The following is a 15358-nucleotide window of genomic DNA, read 5'->3' on the forward strand; positions in this document are numbered from 1 at the left end:
CCCGAAGAGAGGGAAGTCGGGGCTTCCACAGCCCTAGGACCCAAGCTGCCAGCAGAGGGTGAATACCTGCTGGTCCCACCTCCACCAGCAGAGGGTGAATGCCTGCTGGTTCCACCTCCACCGCAGTGGGAGGACTGCTTGCCCCTCCCACCTCCACCAGCAGAGGGTGAATACCTGCTGGTTCCACCTTCACCGCAGTGGGAGGACTGCTGGCCCCTCCCACCTCCACCAGCAGAGGGTGAATACCTGCTGGTTCCACCACCGCCAGGAGCAGAGGAGCTGGAGCTGCCTCTGCCTCCACCACCGCCAGGAGCAGAGGAGCTGGAGCTGCCTCTGCCTCCACCACCGCCAGGAGCAGAGGAGCAGGAGCTGCCTCTGCTGCCCGTACCTCCGCAGGGAGTACGGTGGCCGGAGCCCCAGAAAGGGGAGCTGCCGGCCACGAAGAAGGGGGAGGAGGTCTGGAGACCACCAACCCCAGCAGCAGTTTCGCTGCCGGAGATCGTGGGGGAGGTCCGGAGACCTGCTCCCACTGCAGCTTCTTCGCTGCCGGCAGTACTGTGGTCGGAGCCCCACCAAAGGGAGCTACCGGCTACAAAGAAGGGGGACGAGGTCTGGAGACCACTTTCCCCAGCAGCAGTTTCACTGCAGGAGTTCTTGTGGCCGGAGCCCCACAGGAGGGAGCTGCCGGCTATGAAGAAGGGGGAGGTCGGGGGACCACCTGCCCCCGCAGCTTTTCCGCTGCAGGACGGGACCAACAGGCTGTCAGCCGTGCCACTACCGGCAGGGGTGCTGACAGCATGGCCAGCCATGGGCCCACTGAAGCCTCCCTTCCCAGCCCGAGACTTTGTCCTGGACTGCTGGGTTTTTAAGGGGGGAGGTGGCCGTTGAGGCCATGTGTGCTGCGCACAAGGGGGGGTATATGTGGCAAAGCGCCCCGCCCCTGTGTGCATTTGTGTTATGTGTTGTATGTTGCGTGTGTAAATGTTGGGGTATAGATTGGTACATGGGATATAAACGGGTCTGTGTTTCACGTGTATTTAAAGTGTAGATTTGTATTTAGGCACGAGGAGAGCACAAATCACTTCACGTGCTGGTTAAATGTAATATGTGAGCACGGGGTTGCACAGAATTAATTCACGTGCTGGGATTCAAGTGAATAATTAATTAGTAATTGAATCCCAGCACAACAGTATAAATAGGCACATTTTCATGCACTCAGGGTTAGGTGTTCGGTGAGTGGAGAACGGGATTGGAGACGGAGGTAACTGTGTATCGTAAAAGTGAATAGTAGTGAAATCTGCTCACCGTGTTTGTTTGTCTGTGTAGTCCGTTTTGTTTGTCTTTTTATTTTGGCGTGTAGTGCCGTGTCCTGTGTTCTTGTTGTGTTTAAAACCTTTTATTTTCTGTTTATTAAATGCTGAGCGCAATCACGCGTTCAGCCTCACCAAAACCCCACTGTCTTTGTTTGAATTCCTGTCTGGTCTGACGCAACCCACTCTGGCCGTCTTTGTGACAAGTCCGCTCGAGGGTTATTTCACATGCAAAGTGTGCTTACTAAATTAATGACAGTTAATAACAGTTGGTTTGTCTGATAACAGATTTGTCTTTTGTCTGCTTCCTTTCGCCCAATGACTTGTTGTTGCAGTTGGGACTTGTTGACTTCTATATTTTATGTCTTCCTTGCACCAAACCGCTTGTGTTTGCAGTTTTATGGTTTCTTCACTGTCCTTGTCCAGGTGCCCCCTCCTAACCCTGGTCATCTTCAGTTCAGTATTCCTGCCAGGAACCAAGGGGCCCTTTTCTTAAGACACAGCAGTTTGCTCTTTTTCTTAAGACACAGCGGTTTGCTCTTTTTCTTAAGACACAGCAGTTTCATTAATTAGTCCAGTTATATCATTAATACACATTCATGTATTGATATCATATTCAGGGAATCTGTCCCACAAGTGTCACAGGCATTGTTGCCAACTGGTCCAGCACAAATTACTGAAATTAATCTACCGTATTCATTTATATATGTGTAGCGCCACCTTATGGATATACCCGACCACGCCACCCCCTTTTAATATATAGGAGAGGGGGATTCCCAAAGTACAGTCTAATACGAATAATCCCCACACACAAGAACCGTTCAAATAAGAGAGGTCGGTACAGTTTAAAATCAAGATTTATTATAAAATGGGAAAAGCCCCAAATTTCATAGAGCACAGATAAAAAACAAAACAAAAGAACAATCTGTTATAATAGGTAATAAATCAACAAATCAATAATACTAAATAAAAGTACAAACAAATAATATGCAATTATAAAGGTTCCAGCAGATAGTATGTAATTGAGGAGATCGGTGAAGGCAGCCCACCACCAACAGACAGAAGGGTGATAGAGCCACCAAGTGAACAATCACAACAGATAAAAACAAAATCAGTGAAACAAACGCAAATGAAAAACAAAAAATAAACTGAAAACTACAAAATCATCAAAAGTGCAAAATTAAATCAAGAATAACACACAGTGCTCAACCAAATACCAAACAAATCACAAATAAAACACCTTGCAGTGACTCTATCGCTATCCTGAATCAAGAATAACACAACACACACACAGTGCTCAACCAAACAAATCAAAACTAAAACACCCTGCAGTGACTCTATCACTATCCTGAATCAAGAATAACACAACACACACACAGTGCTCAACCAAACAAATCAAAACTAAAACACCCTGCAGTGACTCCATCACTATCCTGAATCAAGAATAACACAACACACACACAGTGCTCAACCAAACAAATCAAAACTAAAACACCCTGCAGTGACTCTATCACTATCCTGAATCAAGAATAACACAACACACACACAGTGCTCAACCAAACAAATCAAAACTAAAACACCCTGCAGTGACTATCACTATCCTGAATCAAGAATAACACAACACACACACAGTGCTCAACCAAACACCAAACAAATCAAAACTAAAACACCCTTGTACAATAGAAATGCTTATAAAATCACAATACCTCAGGCGGGCTGTAACCTACACAGTACATAAACCCACCCTACACGAACCTTTAAACAATCAATCACATTACCTCAGGCAAGTCTGGATTCAAACATCTTTATCAAATACCGGAACTAAAATTAAAGACGTGATTAAAGATATTTCAAAATAACAACGAATCGCACAGGGTGACAGAGAGACAGAGACAGAGAGACAGACAGACAGACAGACAGACAGACAGACAGACAGACACAGACAGACAGACAGACAGACAGACAGACAGACAGACAGACACACACACACACACACACACACACACACACACACACACACACACACACACACACAGAGGAAAGTGTGTGCTACTCTGAAATGACAAACGCTATGGCACTTTTAAAGGTAAGCTAATCATTTCTACATCTCCCAATCCACAGCACCTGTTGATGGCGCTGATCAGCTACGCTAATTAAGCATCTAAGTCAGGGTATTTTAGCAAATCAAGCCCTAATGTTCACTGAATATAATAAAATCAGCAGCACCCGCTACATATGGATAGGTGGAAGATCAACAAATTCCTTTGCTACTGTATGTATGTATATATATATAGAGGGAAAGAGATTTCAAAAACAGCAAACAGTTCTCTATCCAAGGAGAATCAGGATCTAACAGGGTACTCATCAATCACTAGAAATACTCCATGAAGAATATATACAGACAGGGTTAACACTGCTGGAGAGTCAAAGGTGTGTTTTGTGTTTAGGATTTCTTATTGAACCAGACCGGCAGTATCAAATACTGGATTGGACTGAATGATCAGGCTATAGAAGGACAGTGGCGCTGGATGGACAACACAACTCTAAATCCTAATGAAGCGTGAGTCATTCTCTTTCTGAAATCATTCAGGAAGGTCTACTGTAAAACAGGAAATGACATACCTTGCAGATACTATAGCCTAAAGTTTACATAAACTGTAAATAAACTAATTGCAGTCAGTATGCTATCTCTGAGGCTTAAAGTAGTGAAAATGTTTTGCTCACAAACATGTCATGTTTTACAGTATTTTAATGATCTACTCTGTATTAATCCTGCTGGGGCTTTCCCCTCAAAGCGATTTATAGGCTTGTTTATTAATACAGTGAAATGAGGTCCATATATGTTTTAGATCCGCCACTGTTTAGCTCATTAAAATAGCCCCCTTCGGTTATTACACCCAAGGATGTGCTTCATATCATCTCATTATCTCATGCCACACTCAGCCTTTTAATGCACAAACTGCAATGCAAAGACCATACGCGACTTCAACTTTAAAAAGTGAAATGGTCAGTCCTCCTAAAGCGTGCCTGTCTCGTGAGGATTGTTCAGTGTAAACTGCTGGGGTTACATTCTGAGCTCATTAGTTGTCCCTTATTGGGCTTGTAAAGCACTTAATCCTAGGAAAAGTGATGAAGAAAACGATACCTGGAACTGGAGTCCAATTCATGTGTGTTTCATGCAAAAGGATTTTAAACTTTACATTTTCATGCAATTAGTAACCGATATAACGATATTGCATTTTTAAAGCAAGCTTTAATCACACTTTGTGTTCATTTAATATTTCAGATACTGGGGCAAAAGGGATGATGGTGTAGAACCCGACAATTATACTGGAGAAGATCCACTGGGGGAAGACTGTGTTCATTTTGCTAAGTATAAAAATTTCACACCAGGCTGGTACGATGCTTCCTGTACTAAGAGTTCAAATCAAAGGATTTGTGAAACAGTGGCAGCGATTATAAAACCATGATATCTGTAATCCCTCCCTCCCTCAAAACAACTGTAACATCTAATGCTTTTAATCATTTTAATATTCTTATAATAATAATTGACTTGAACTGTTTCTTGCTGAGAACTGACCTTTTTGATGGATGTAATGTCTGAGCGCTTTCAAGAGAGGTAGCACCTGTTCTTGTAAAATAAAGGAGTTACTGACTGCTTGCCCAGTCCAGATAACCCTGAACATATTCAAGTTAATGTTGATCTAATAGGCATCTTGGTTATCCTTTAGTTATTTTTTTTTATTTTCACGCAATGTTTTTATATGTATTAAATTAGAATTGACTTTATGATTTTTATTTCTATGAACATCTGCTTGATTTATTATTGGTTTAAGTTTGATCTGATTTGATTGCACTCGCTGACGCTTGTGTTTCCTTTTTTTCGGTTGTTTCGGTTCTGCGTTTCCCCCTCCCCGAGTGCATTGATTGGCCAGGAAGAATGACTTCTGTTTCCAGCCCTAGTTGTCATAGCGAACCAAAGCCAAGTGATGTCATTGGCTGGTTTACAACCTGCTCCTCCAGTGGTCTGTCCTTTCTAATTTCACCACGGCGTTTAAATAATAATAATAATAATAATAATAATAATAATAATAATAATAATAATAATAATAATAATAAACTTTATTTTGTATAACACCCTTAAAAGCAATCATCTCAGAGCGCTTCACAATTAATAGTAAAGCAATAAATAAACAGATTATACATAAAAAAAGCACAAGGAAATAAAACAATCATAAAAACGCCTTTCTAAAAAAGGAAGTCTTTAAATTAGCTTTAAAACACTCAAAGAAGCCGAGTCCCTGATCTCTAGTGGAAATGAGTTCCATAATTTGGGGCATAGCAACAGAAGGCGCAGGCGAGCAGAAGGGATACACAACAGTGTGAGATCAGCAGAGCGGAGGTTGCGAGTGGGAGGGTAAAAAGATCAAAGATCTGACAGATAAGTCAGAGCTAGCCCATGAAGAGACTCATATGTCAGCATTAAAATTTTAAAATAAATTCTAAACCTGATAGGCTGCCAGTGCAAGGCCTCCAAGACAGGAGTGATGTGAGCTCTTGTCCTGTGATTGCTGTAAAGTGGAGTGGAAAGGGGTCCCCTTTACCCGAGGTAAACTACCAGACCGGACCAGACCAGACCAGACCAGACCAGAGCAGAGATTTTAATAGCGTGACACTTTGGTGTTCTTAAGGAGAAGCACAGTTACTACCGACCGGAATAAGAGATCTGTTGGGAGGTGTTCAGAGGGTGTTTGGTGCGGTGTTTTTTTCGAGTGACACGTTTTGGACGTTATGTAAATTATATTTCATATTTGCTATTCGCTTTTAGCTATGTAAAGAAAATCTCTGCTTGTACTGGGTCGAGAGTTTACCTCTGTTACAGTTTTAGTGCATTGTAATTTGTGATTGGTGTGTATGCTGCTGCTTATTGTTTTACTATATTGTATGTATTTGTATTAAGATATTTGGGTTTGTCTCTGTTTTTTTTAAGGGGAAACTGGGTTGCATAACTTGCTGTATTGTATTAAATTATTATTATTTTTTTATCCTCCCCGGATGTGCAGATACTGTAGTTGTGGGTAATTAGTATTGATTTTGCTTGTCTGTAGTGGTTATAGATTTGTTTATTTGCACAGAAGGTATTTGGAGTTTTCACTGCTGTTTGAAATTGTTTGTATATTTATGTTATTTCTATTTAATTATATGTTTCTTTTGCTTTATGACTGCGCTTTTGGGATTTGATATGACTGTAAATTGACTGCAATTTAAGATTTAAGGCAAGATCTAGCAATAGCCTGGTGAGAACCATTTGTGTTAATGTGCTCTCGTATCTATTTTATCCTTGTGTGTGTAATAAACTTGCTGAACGTGATACCTGCCTTGTTCCTCTTCATCTCTCATTGCCTTCCACTGCCTCTCTCCTGAATCAAAGAACCTTGTTTTAATTGAAATTCGTTTTTATTGGTGGTGTTGTGCGCCCCTCCTTGATTAGCGAGCAGGGGGTTACAGCTCAGCCTGCTTACCACTCTTTTTGGCGGGTGAATCTCAATTTTGTTTTAAATAACTATTTCTGGGGTTGCAATTCCCTCAGTGGCGTAATCAGCTATAACAATATCTATGATCTTTCTGTAGTACTAGCCTTATGATTTAAGGGGTGTTACATTCATATTATAGTAGTGTGAATCCAGAGAGATAATTGAAAGGAGCGCAACCTGCTGCTGCTGCTTCTCAGACAATTCATCACTTTAGTGAGATAGTGCCTGAGAAGGATGCAAATAAGACAGAAAGTAAGGGAGATAAAAAGGTGGGTTAGCGAGCAAGACTGAGACACAGACTTGGAGGATAAAACACAGAGCCAGCTGATCTTCCCCGAAGCGACCTACTGTTGAAGGACAGACGCCTGTCGCATGTGTTCCCTCTAGAATCTGGGTAATATCCATGTTCAGTGTTATAGTGGCTGCTTATATAATTGAATGCATTTCTATAGAGACTCATAATAAAGTGTTGTGATTCAGACACACCTTCGTTGTTGTGCTTTCCTCCTTCTCCTACACCTTCAGCACCTATTCTGACATCATTAAAAGGTACAGGCACCCTTGCCGCCCCACAGTTTTGCACAACTGAATGCAAAAGGCTGATTTTTCAAAACTAGTCTAACATTAAACAGTTTTCAAAGCAAGTCCATGTCCTGTTTAAGTTAGACTGGGCAACCTTCAAGCCCTGGTCATTATAAGGTGTGAGTCCTCATTATTAACTAAAGATAATTACTTTCAAAACCACAATGTAATTAATGGTATTGCTGATCAAACAAACCAGCAGCAGTGTCCAGTGACATCCTGACTTAATGAACAGTGTGGCTCTGAGTGAAAGGACGAAGGCCGATTCTCTCACACTTAGATCCGGAGTAATGTCTTGGCTTTGTCCTTGCACTCACGTCTGTATATTAAATCATTCATATATTTAATGCTATTTCATACATTTGTAGATTCTCAATCTCAAAAAGACAAATCTGTTGCTATATGTAATGAATTAGGACCCCCTTTCTATTTCGTAACAAGGGCTGTGTATTGGAAAAAGACATCCCATCTAGTTCAACACTGCTTGCTGTTGCCTACATGTTGTTAATGTTGCGGCATGTGCGTTTACTGCAGTTGTAGTATAAATCTATAAGTTTATGCTTGTTTGTGACAAAGAGAATGAACTCTTGTTGTAGGGTGCAGCAACCCCTCGTTTTCTTTATTTTTGTCGGGCTACACATCGCTTTGTACCCCCTTATTTTTGTAGTGTTCCGGTTTCTTTGGGACAGAAAATAAAACCGGGCGCTTGTTATATAACATTGGACTGGGCTGTTGATTATTTACACCACTTACGTGCATCCTATCACAATGTTTTATATGTGTGGTAAAAAAAAACAATCACAAAAAAATAATAAGCCTGTGATACTGTGTTTATTTGAAAAAAAAAAAAAAAAAAAAAATCTGAAAACCTGCTGACCACTAACCTTGCAAAATATAATTGAACAAACTTTGATGACTCTCCTCAGCTTTGAGAAATCAGCCCGTTTGCAGAGAGGGAGGCGTGTGGGCGCCAGTCTGTGAAACTGCACCACAGTGGCAGGCTTTTAGTTTAACCATTTTTATCTTCCCTTTTTGCTATTTTATGTATTGTGTCAAGCATGTGGATTATGGGCTTGGTTTTTAGTAAATGTCCACTCTATTTCAAGAGTATAAATCTGCTTTATTTACAGATAGTTCATCAAAAATGAGTTTCCAAGCTTTAAAATCAGTCCCAATGTTTGTATATATTTTTGCTGTTAAGGACATTTAAATACTTCTTAAATATGAAAAAGATATCCTGCAAATAAACCATTTGCGTCAATGAGATCTGAAATAAATCACTCCTCCATGCCACTGTACAGAAGAGTGTTTCTCTCCTGTGTTTAGAAGGGAGTTTGTCTCAAATGACCCTGGCCAGTCTCCTGGTGCCTCTTGACCCTGTATCTGCTGCTGTCCCCCTGGGACACCTTTGGAAATGAGCTCCTGAAACTCAAGCAGCCTCAGGGTTTGGGTTCCCGGTTCGTTGTTGTTGTTTCCTGGTGAGACCGCTACTAGGCCAGGGGCTGGGAGATCATTATAGGCTGGACTTAATATTTTGCACTGTCAATATTTTAATTGTGTATTTAATAAAGTATATACCTTTTTACCAAGTACTGCATTGTGTGTGGTTGTGTATGGTGGGTCGGTGCTGGGTTACATTGGGATCCTTGGAGCAGTGGTTGGGTGGACATCCCGACGTTGTGGCCATGGGGCCACTGTTCTGAAGGTAGAAGAATCCGGGGCAGCTGACAGATACGATTTTGTCACGGAGGTCATGAATTTGAACAAAAGTCTGTGAAATCTTGGAAATGGATGTTAAATGCATTTGGTTTGGCATTTCCTTTAAAAAATGCAGTACGTCATGTAGTGGAAATACAAATATGCGAGTATCTGTTTGGTTGTGTATGCACACAGCATTTACGTGTAGCTATGTAGGTCAGCAAATGAGATTTGTATTTTGTAGCTGAGCGAGCATGTAAATGAACACAGATCGTATGTTACTGTAAAATCTCGGTTGTGATCTTCACATACATACAGCGCTTGTCTGCTTGACTCAGTCTCTTCTAGTTTCAATAACACCGATGAAGGCACTAGCCTTGCAACACTACATACTGTGATTGTGGAAAAATAAAATCAAAGCATCCCGGGTAGCTTACTCTAAGGCAGGGGTCTCAAACTCAATTTACCTGGGGGCCAATGTCAATCTTGAAATCCTCCTGGGGGGCCAGTAACATCATGGGAGATGGAATTCAGAAAAAAAATCTTTCAAAAACAAAGTCCTGAATTAAATGAAATTCAACATTCTTTACAATTTACTAAATCAAACTTTTTACAATGGTGGTTTTCCCAAAGATTTTTAGCGTTTGCCAGACACTTGGCAACACTTCAGCTTTGTAAGTCTGTTGATGTTTGGCCTCAGTGATTCAGCAGTGGAGACCTTCAGGATGGCAGCAAGGTGTGCATCTGTTAGCCTTGAACGGTACTTTGACTTGTTTGCATTCAAAGTGGAAAAAAGTTTCTCGCACATGTATGTGCTGCCAAACAGACACATTATTTTCTTGAACCTTTTGCAAAGCTCTGGGAAGGTAGGGGGTAGCTGCTTGAAGAACTGTGCAAGATCTCCCTGTGCTTCCTTGAATTTGTTCTTCAAAGGAGTGTTGCACTGCAAATCAATTAGCTCCATCTGCAGATCATTTGGAGCTGTTTCCACATCAACAGAAAATGGGTCAGCACACATTAAGAAGGTGTCTCTGTGCCTCCTGAAGTCTGCAAACCGCTGATCAAATTCCTCCAGGAGCAGGTCAAGGATAGCCGCATATTCAGGACCACTGAATCGTATATCAGTGCTCTGCTCCTCCAAAAGAGACTTGCATGCTGGGAAATGAGTGAGGTTGTTTTGTGACATTTGACTTTTCCACAGCCTCAGCTTTGTTGTGAATGCCCTCACACTGTCAAACATTGCTGTTACAAGCTGTCCCGGACCTTGTAGCTTCAGATTTAGGATATTCAACTCCTGTGTGATGTCAACAAGGAAAGCAAGATCCATCAACCATTTTGTGTCATCAAATTCGAGCACTGGCATGTTAATCTCCTCCATGAATCTTTTCACCTCCGTTTTTAACTCAAAAAACCTCTTTAAAACGTTCCCTCTACTAAGCCAACGAACCTCTGTGAAGTACAGCAGATCGCCGTATTTTGACTCAACTTCGTCCAAAAATGCACGGAACAGCCGATGCTGCAAACTCCTGGAGCGAATGTAGTTGACGCATTTCACAACAACGGACATAACGTTTTCGAACTTCAAGCATTTGCTGCACAGTGCTTGCTGGTGAATAATGCAGTGCAATGCAACGGGTTGCTCTGCATTTTGCTCTTCCATCTTTCGTTGTACCAGCGCCACCAACCCATTCTTTTTCCCAATCATTGATGGGGCACCGTCTGTGGTAATGCCTGCTAATGCATGCCACGGCAGCCCAGCACGATCAATTGCATCTGAAAGCTGACAAAAGATTTCATTTGCTGTTGTCCGACCACACATTGTGTTCAAACTGAGCAGCTCCTCTGTGACATCAAAAGTATCGTTGACACCCCTGACAAATATCGCTAGTTGTGCACTGTCAACCAAATCGGTACTCTCATCGAGTGCTACAGAGTATGCACTGAATGCTTTGCCTTTCTCGCAGAGTTGTTCGTCAATGTCGTTAGCAAGCTCAATGATGCGTTCTACTACTGTGTTTGCGGAGTGGCTGATGTTACTGAATAGGCTTCTCTTTTCTGGGCACATAATCTCAGAAACCTTCAGGATGCAATCTTTAAGAAATTCACCATCAGTGAACGGCTTCCCAGCTTTAGCGATCATTTCACTCACCGCATAACTTGCCAAAACAGCGGCCTCTGATTCCTTTTTCCCCTTCTGAAAAAGATTTTGCTGTAATGTTAGCCCCTTTCTGAGCTGCAAAGCAGTCTTCTCTGGTTCATCTCCCCGATATTTGTCGTAATGATCTGCATGTTTTCTTGAATAGTGGCGCTTGAGATTATATTCTTTTAAAACAGCAACTTTCTCCTTGCAAATCAGACACGTTGCATTGCTGTTGAACTCAACGAAAAAATAATCAATGGTCCACTTCTCTTGAAATTGCCTATGTTCTTGATCGACTTTTCTCTTTGGCAGAGCCATTGTGCAGCCTTTTTGAATAGAAGAGATTAGATTGGGTTTTTTTGGTTAACGTTAATTCCTCGAAACGTTACCCTACCGTTGTTGTTTCCATGGTAATATTTGTATGGGGAGGCAGTCAGATGCTGAGTGGTTCTGAATAACTTTGACGTTGACTTGATTTGCATACACAATAGTAATATAAAAATCGAGGGCAATGTAGATAAGTCTATCATTGTTAATCGCTATATTCACTTCAGAGCGGTATTAGGTGATGCACAGATGTTGTTTTGATAGTTGATCCTTTACTTTGTATTTTGAAACTCTTGACAGAAAATGTAGGATCGAACAGTGCGGCTCTCTGCAGGCAAGTACAGCTGAATGTACAGCTTCATCAGCCAATCGGACAATGAGCAATGTCTGCGCTGCGCCTTTAGAACATTCTGATGTGGCGGGCCTGATGTAATGATATCAAGGACGATGCTTGGAGGGCCGGTAGGTGGCGCTAGGCGGGCCGGAAGAGTTTGAGACCCCTGCTCTAAGGGGTTATTTTTTCTTGTGCGACACCCACAATCAAACCTGACCTAGAGAATCACAGAACACAGCTGTGTAGCGAGTATGAAGGCAGAATCTCAGAAGCGTTTTTATCACCTGGGAACCAAAAAGTCACCTGACACCAATGAGGCAGCCATCTTAGGTCACAGGTCAAAGTGGCTGCACAGTTTCCACAACACTGGAAATATGAAGTTGCAGCTGCTATGCTTTATGAGATATTAGTTGTAGTAGGTGCAGAGACGACGGGTTCACTAACTCATACTTTAATTAGGGCTTCTGATTTTTTATACAAAAAAAACTGAAGTCGATGGATAGCCAATAAGGAAAACACCGGAAAAACTGTGCAAATGGTTAATCAATTCATGTTAACTTTACCCTTTTCCCATTAAAAAATAAAACCTATTACAAAAATAATAATAAATGCATTTCTCAGTGCTGCTGGGCAATGTCCCGCCTTCCTGACTTGTATCTATCATTGATTCGTTCTGAATACTTTGAACCCGCCCCAACTACTGAGTGACAGCACATTCCTACATTTCTATTGGAGAGCGCAAGAGATTTAAAACGAGATTACAATCAGGATGGATGCTTGTTAGCGGGATTTAAAGATGTATTATAGTTAAGATACGGAGGATTTAAAACAGAATTGTGGCGAAATGTACAAAAATGCCTACACACAAAATCCCCAGAAGAATGTGCCCGTGGCCAGAGGGATTTTGTTGTGGAAGACAGCAAAATAAAAGAAGGTACCACTTAAGTGTGCAAGTACTGTCGAGTCAATACTATACAAAATTGACAGAAATAACAAAAAAACAAAACGCTCAAGCATTTTGGAAAGTAACCGAAAACACTAATTTCATACAATATAACAAAAAACGAAAGCCCCCCTCCAAAAAAGAATTTTTTACATAAAACTCAAAAATAGCTAAAAATAAACACCAAAAAATACAATTAATAAAACCCGAAAAACAGAAGCCCTAGCTATAATACAGGCTGCCCTTACAGGGATGCTTCAAAAGATACTAAATCACAGAGGGGTACAGCTGATAGAAATGAAACTCAGACCCTGAAAAAAAAAACATTGCAGTTTAAAAAAAAAAAGAAGTATTGGTGCTGAATTTGACAATTCTGCTTGTTGTTTGTAGCTTCCTCTTTACAGAAATAACCTCTTGCATGTGTTGTAGATTTTGGTGAACCATGTCATTATTATAATTAAGTATACAGGAAGACTACATAGCCACTGAGTTTCAAATAACTGCTCTAAATCTTGTAGGTTCTTCCTGTGTTAGCTTCAGGCTGGTCACCCTCCATTCTGGTACAATCTTACAACAATCTAACAAGATGTCCGGTGAAGTTCTCTACTCCAGTGTCAAGTTCACTCGGAAACCTGGCGACCAAGCAGCTGCTAAACTGTGTGCAGGTGAGCATTGTCCTGTAAACTTGGTGCTTTATTACATGAAGAACGGGCTCCCTTTAAAATTGTTGCGTACATTTTTCTGTGCTTTGCTGACACACTTGACTGGGTCAAGTAAAGAGCGGTAAAGAGCTGCTTTGCTGTAACCAGACTCGGGTTTCTAGTGTTAAATTTAGAAATACCAATAGAGCCGATACCTTTTATTGGACTAACTAAACAATAATTAATCACAAGCTTTCAAGACCTCAGCGTTGTCTTCTTCAGGTGTAAGTAGGATAGAGAGATTGATGTTTTTCCTACTATCACATCTCCTTCTCTTTGTCCATCATCTCTAGACTAATAAGGCTACCATTTCATCTATCAATGAAATACCTAATGAAACTTCATTTCTTCAGTGTTTTTCTGCTCAACAAAACGCTTGAAATGTTTTTGCTTACGATTGTAAGTCGCCCTGGATAAGGGCGTCTGCTAAGAAATAAATAATAATAAACAGTTTGCTGGAATGAAGATACAAGTTTTCTGTTTCTGGTTTATGTATTGAACTGCACTGAGAGACATGGTCTCAGTTTAATCGATTTAATAAAAGATACGAGAAAATAATATGTATACTATAAAGAGCTTGTGTGTGTGAATGTGTGTGTGTGCGTGTTTCTGTGTGTGTGAATGTGTGTGTGTGTGTGTTTCTGTGTGTGTGGGTGTCTGTGTGTGTATATGTTTGTGTGCGTGTGTGTGTGAACTGCTGCTCTGTTAATGAGATGGCATCCTCTTAAGCCCCATTCACACTGGCATGCTCTACCCAGGTCAGAACCTACCCGGGTCAGGACCCGGTGTCATGCGGGTCGGCTACGCGATTTCACACGGCTTTTGATAAAGCAGGATCACCTGGGTGACAGAAGCAAACACACAACGCATGTATCAATGCCCCGGGAGCAGCTTGTTACAGACGTTTCCATCCAAGCTTCTCTGGATTGAACTGTGAGTGTTGATTAGAGCAAATGTTTCTACATCCCTGTTGCAATCTGGCTCATGGTGTGTCTCAATCAATAAAAATATGGCTCATCAGAATAAACAGAAATGTTCCTTGCAGTAGAAACCTTCATGCAGGCGTGGCTGTTTGTTATTTCGTTGGCTTACGAATGACCGTCATGCATTTTATCTCGCTCGGGTCAAAGCTTGTCGTCCCACATCCTGAGGTGGGTCGCTGGGACCCGGGTACAACCTAGGTACGTGGTTTCACAGGATTGTGACCCGGGTAGCCAGAATCCGAGTAGGAGTGCCAGTGTGAAAGGGGCTTAAAAAAGAAACACCACACGGAACAATCCACTGTGAGCAGAGTGTTGCAGGATGATTACACTCTGGTGTACCATCTGGACTCTGTGATTCTGAGAGCTCTACTGAGGCCAGAGGGGTGCTTTATGTTACGACTGAAACATAAACTGGATCTAAACAACAAGACCCTTTAGAGGGTCCCTTTAAAGCAAGTGCAGAGGCAATGGCAATTTTCCAGAGATGAATGCAGTTTCTGTAACTGTACAAAATGAGTCAGAAACTTCGCCTTCCACAGATTTCTCAAGCAACCTCAAGTTGTTAGTTTCTCCTTGTGATCATTGTAATGATTACAGGCTGGATGAAAGGCATTTAGATGATGTGCATTATTGTAAGATGCCCCTCTTTTCTTTCTTTCTGCTTCGGTTTCTGTTTTGAAACTGCCTGCACACTCTAAAGCAGGACCAGCTATTGAGTAACAGCTTGGATTTTTGGGTTTCATTTTTAAATATGTATCTTTAAGGAACAGGTTTTTTGTGATTTTGTTTTTGCACACCAAGAATTT

At 41.5% G+C, this 15358-nt stretch overlaps 1 protein-coding gene across 1 annotated transcript in view; it reads left to right on the forward strand.

Annotated features, from left to right (window-relative positions):
* The window catches only part of LOC117963655 (low affinity immunoglobulin epsilon Fc receptor-like), a 49792-nt gene extending 43111 nt beyond the window's left edge, over window positions 1-6681 (forward strand). The window contains exons 7-8 of the mRNA XM_058993547.1: window positions 3758-3870; window positions 4597-6681. Coding sequence (XP_058849530.1) covers window positions 3758-3870; window positions 4597-4780 — 297 coding nt within the window. The 3' untranslated portion in view covers window positions 4781-6681. The remainder of the gene's footprint in view (window positions 1-3757; window positions 3871-4596) is intronic.
* The last annotated feature ends 8677 nt before the right edge of the window (window positions 6682-15358 follow it).

This window comes from Acipenser ruthenus, chromosome 20 (assembly GCF_902713425.1).
Source record: "Acipenser ruthenus chromosome 20, fAciRut3.2 maternal haplotype, whole genome shotgun sequence".
NCBI lineage: Eukaryota > Metazoa > Chordata > Actinopteri > Acipenseriformes > Acipenseridae > Acipenser > Acipenser ruthenus.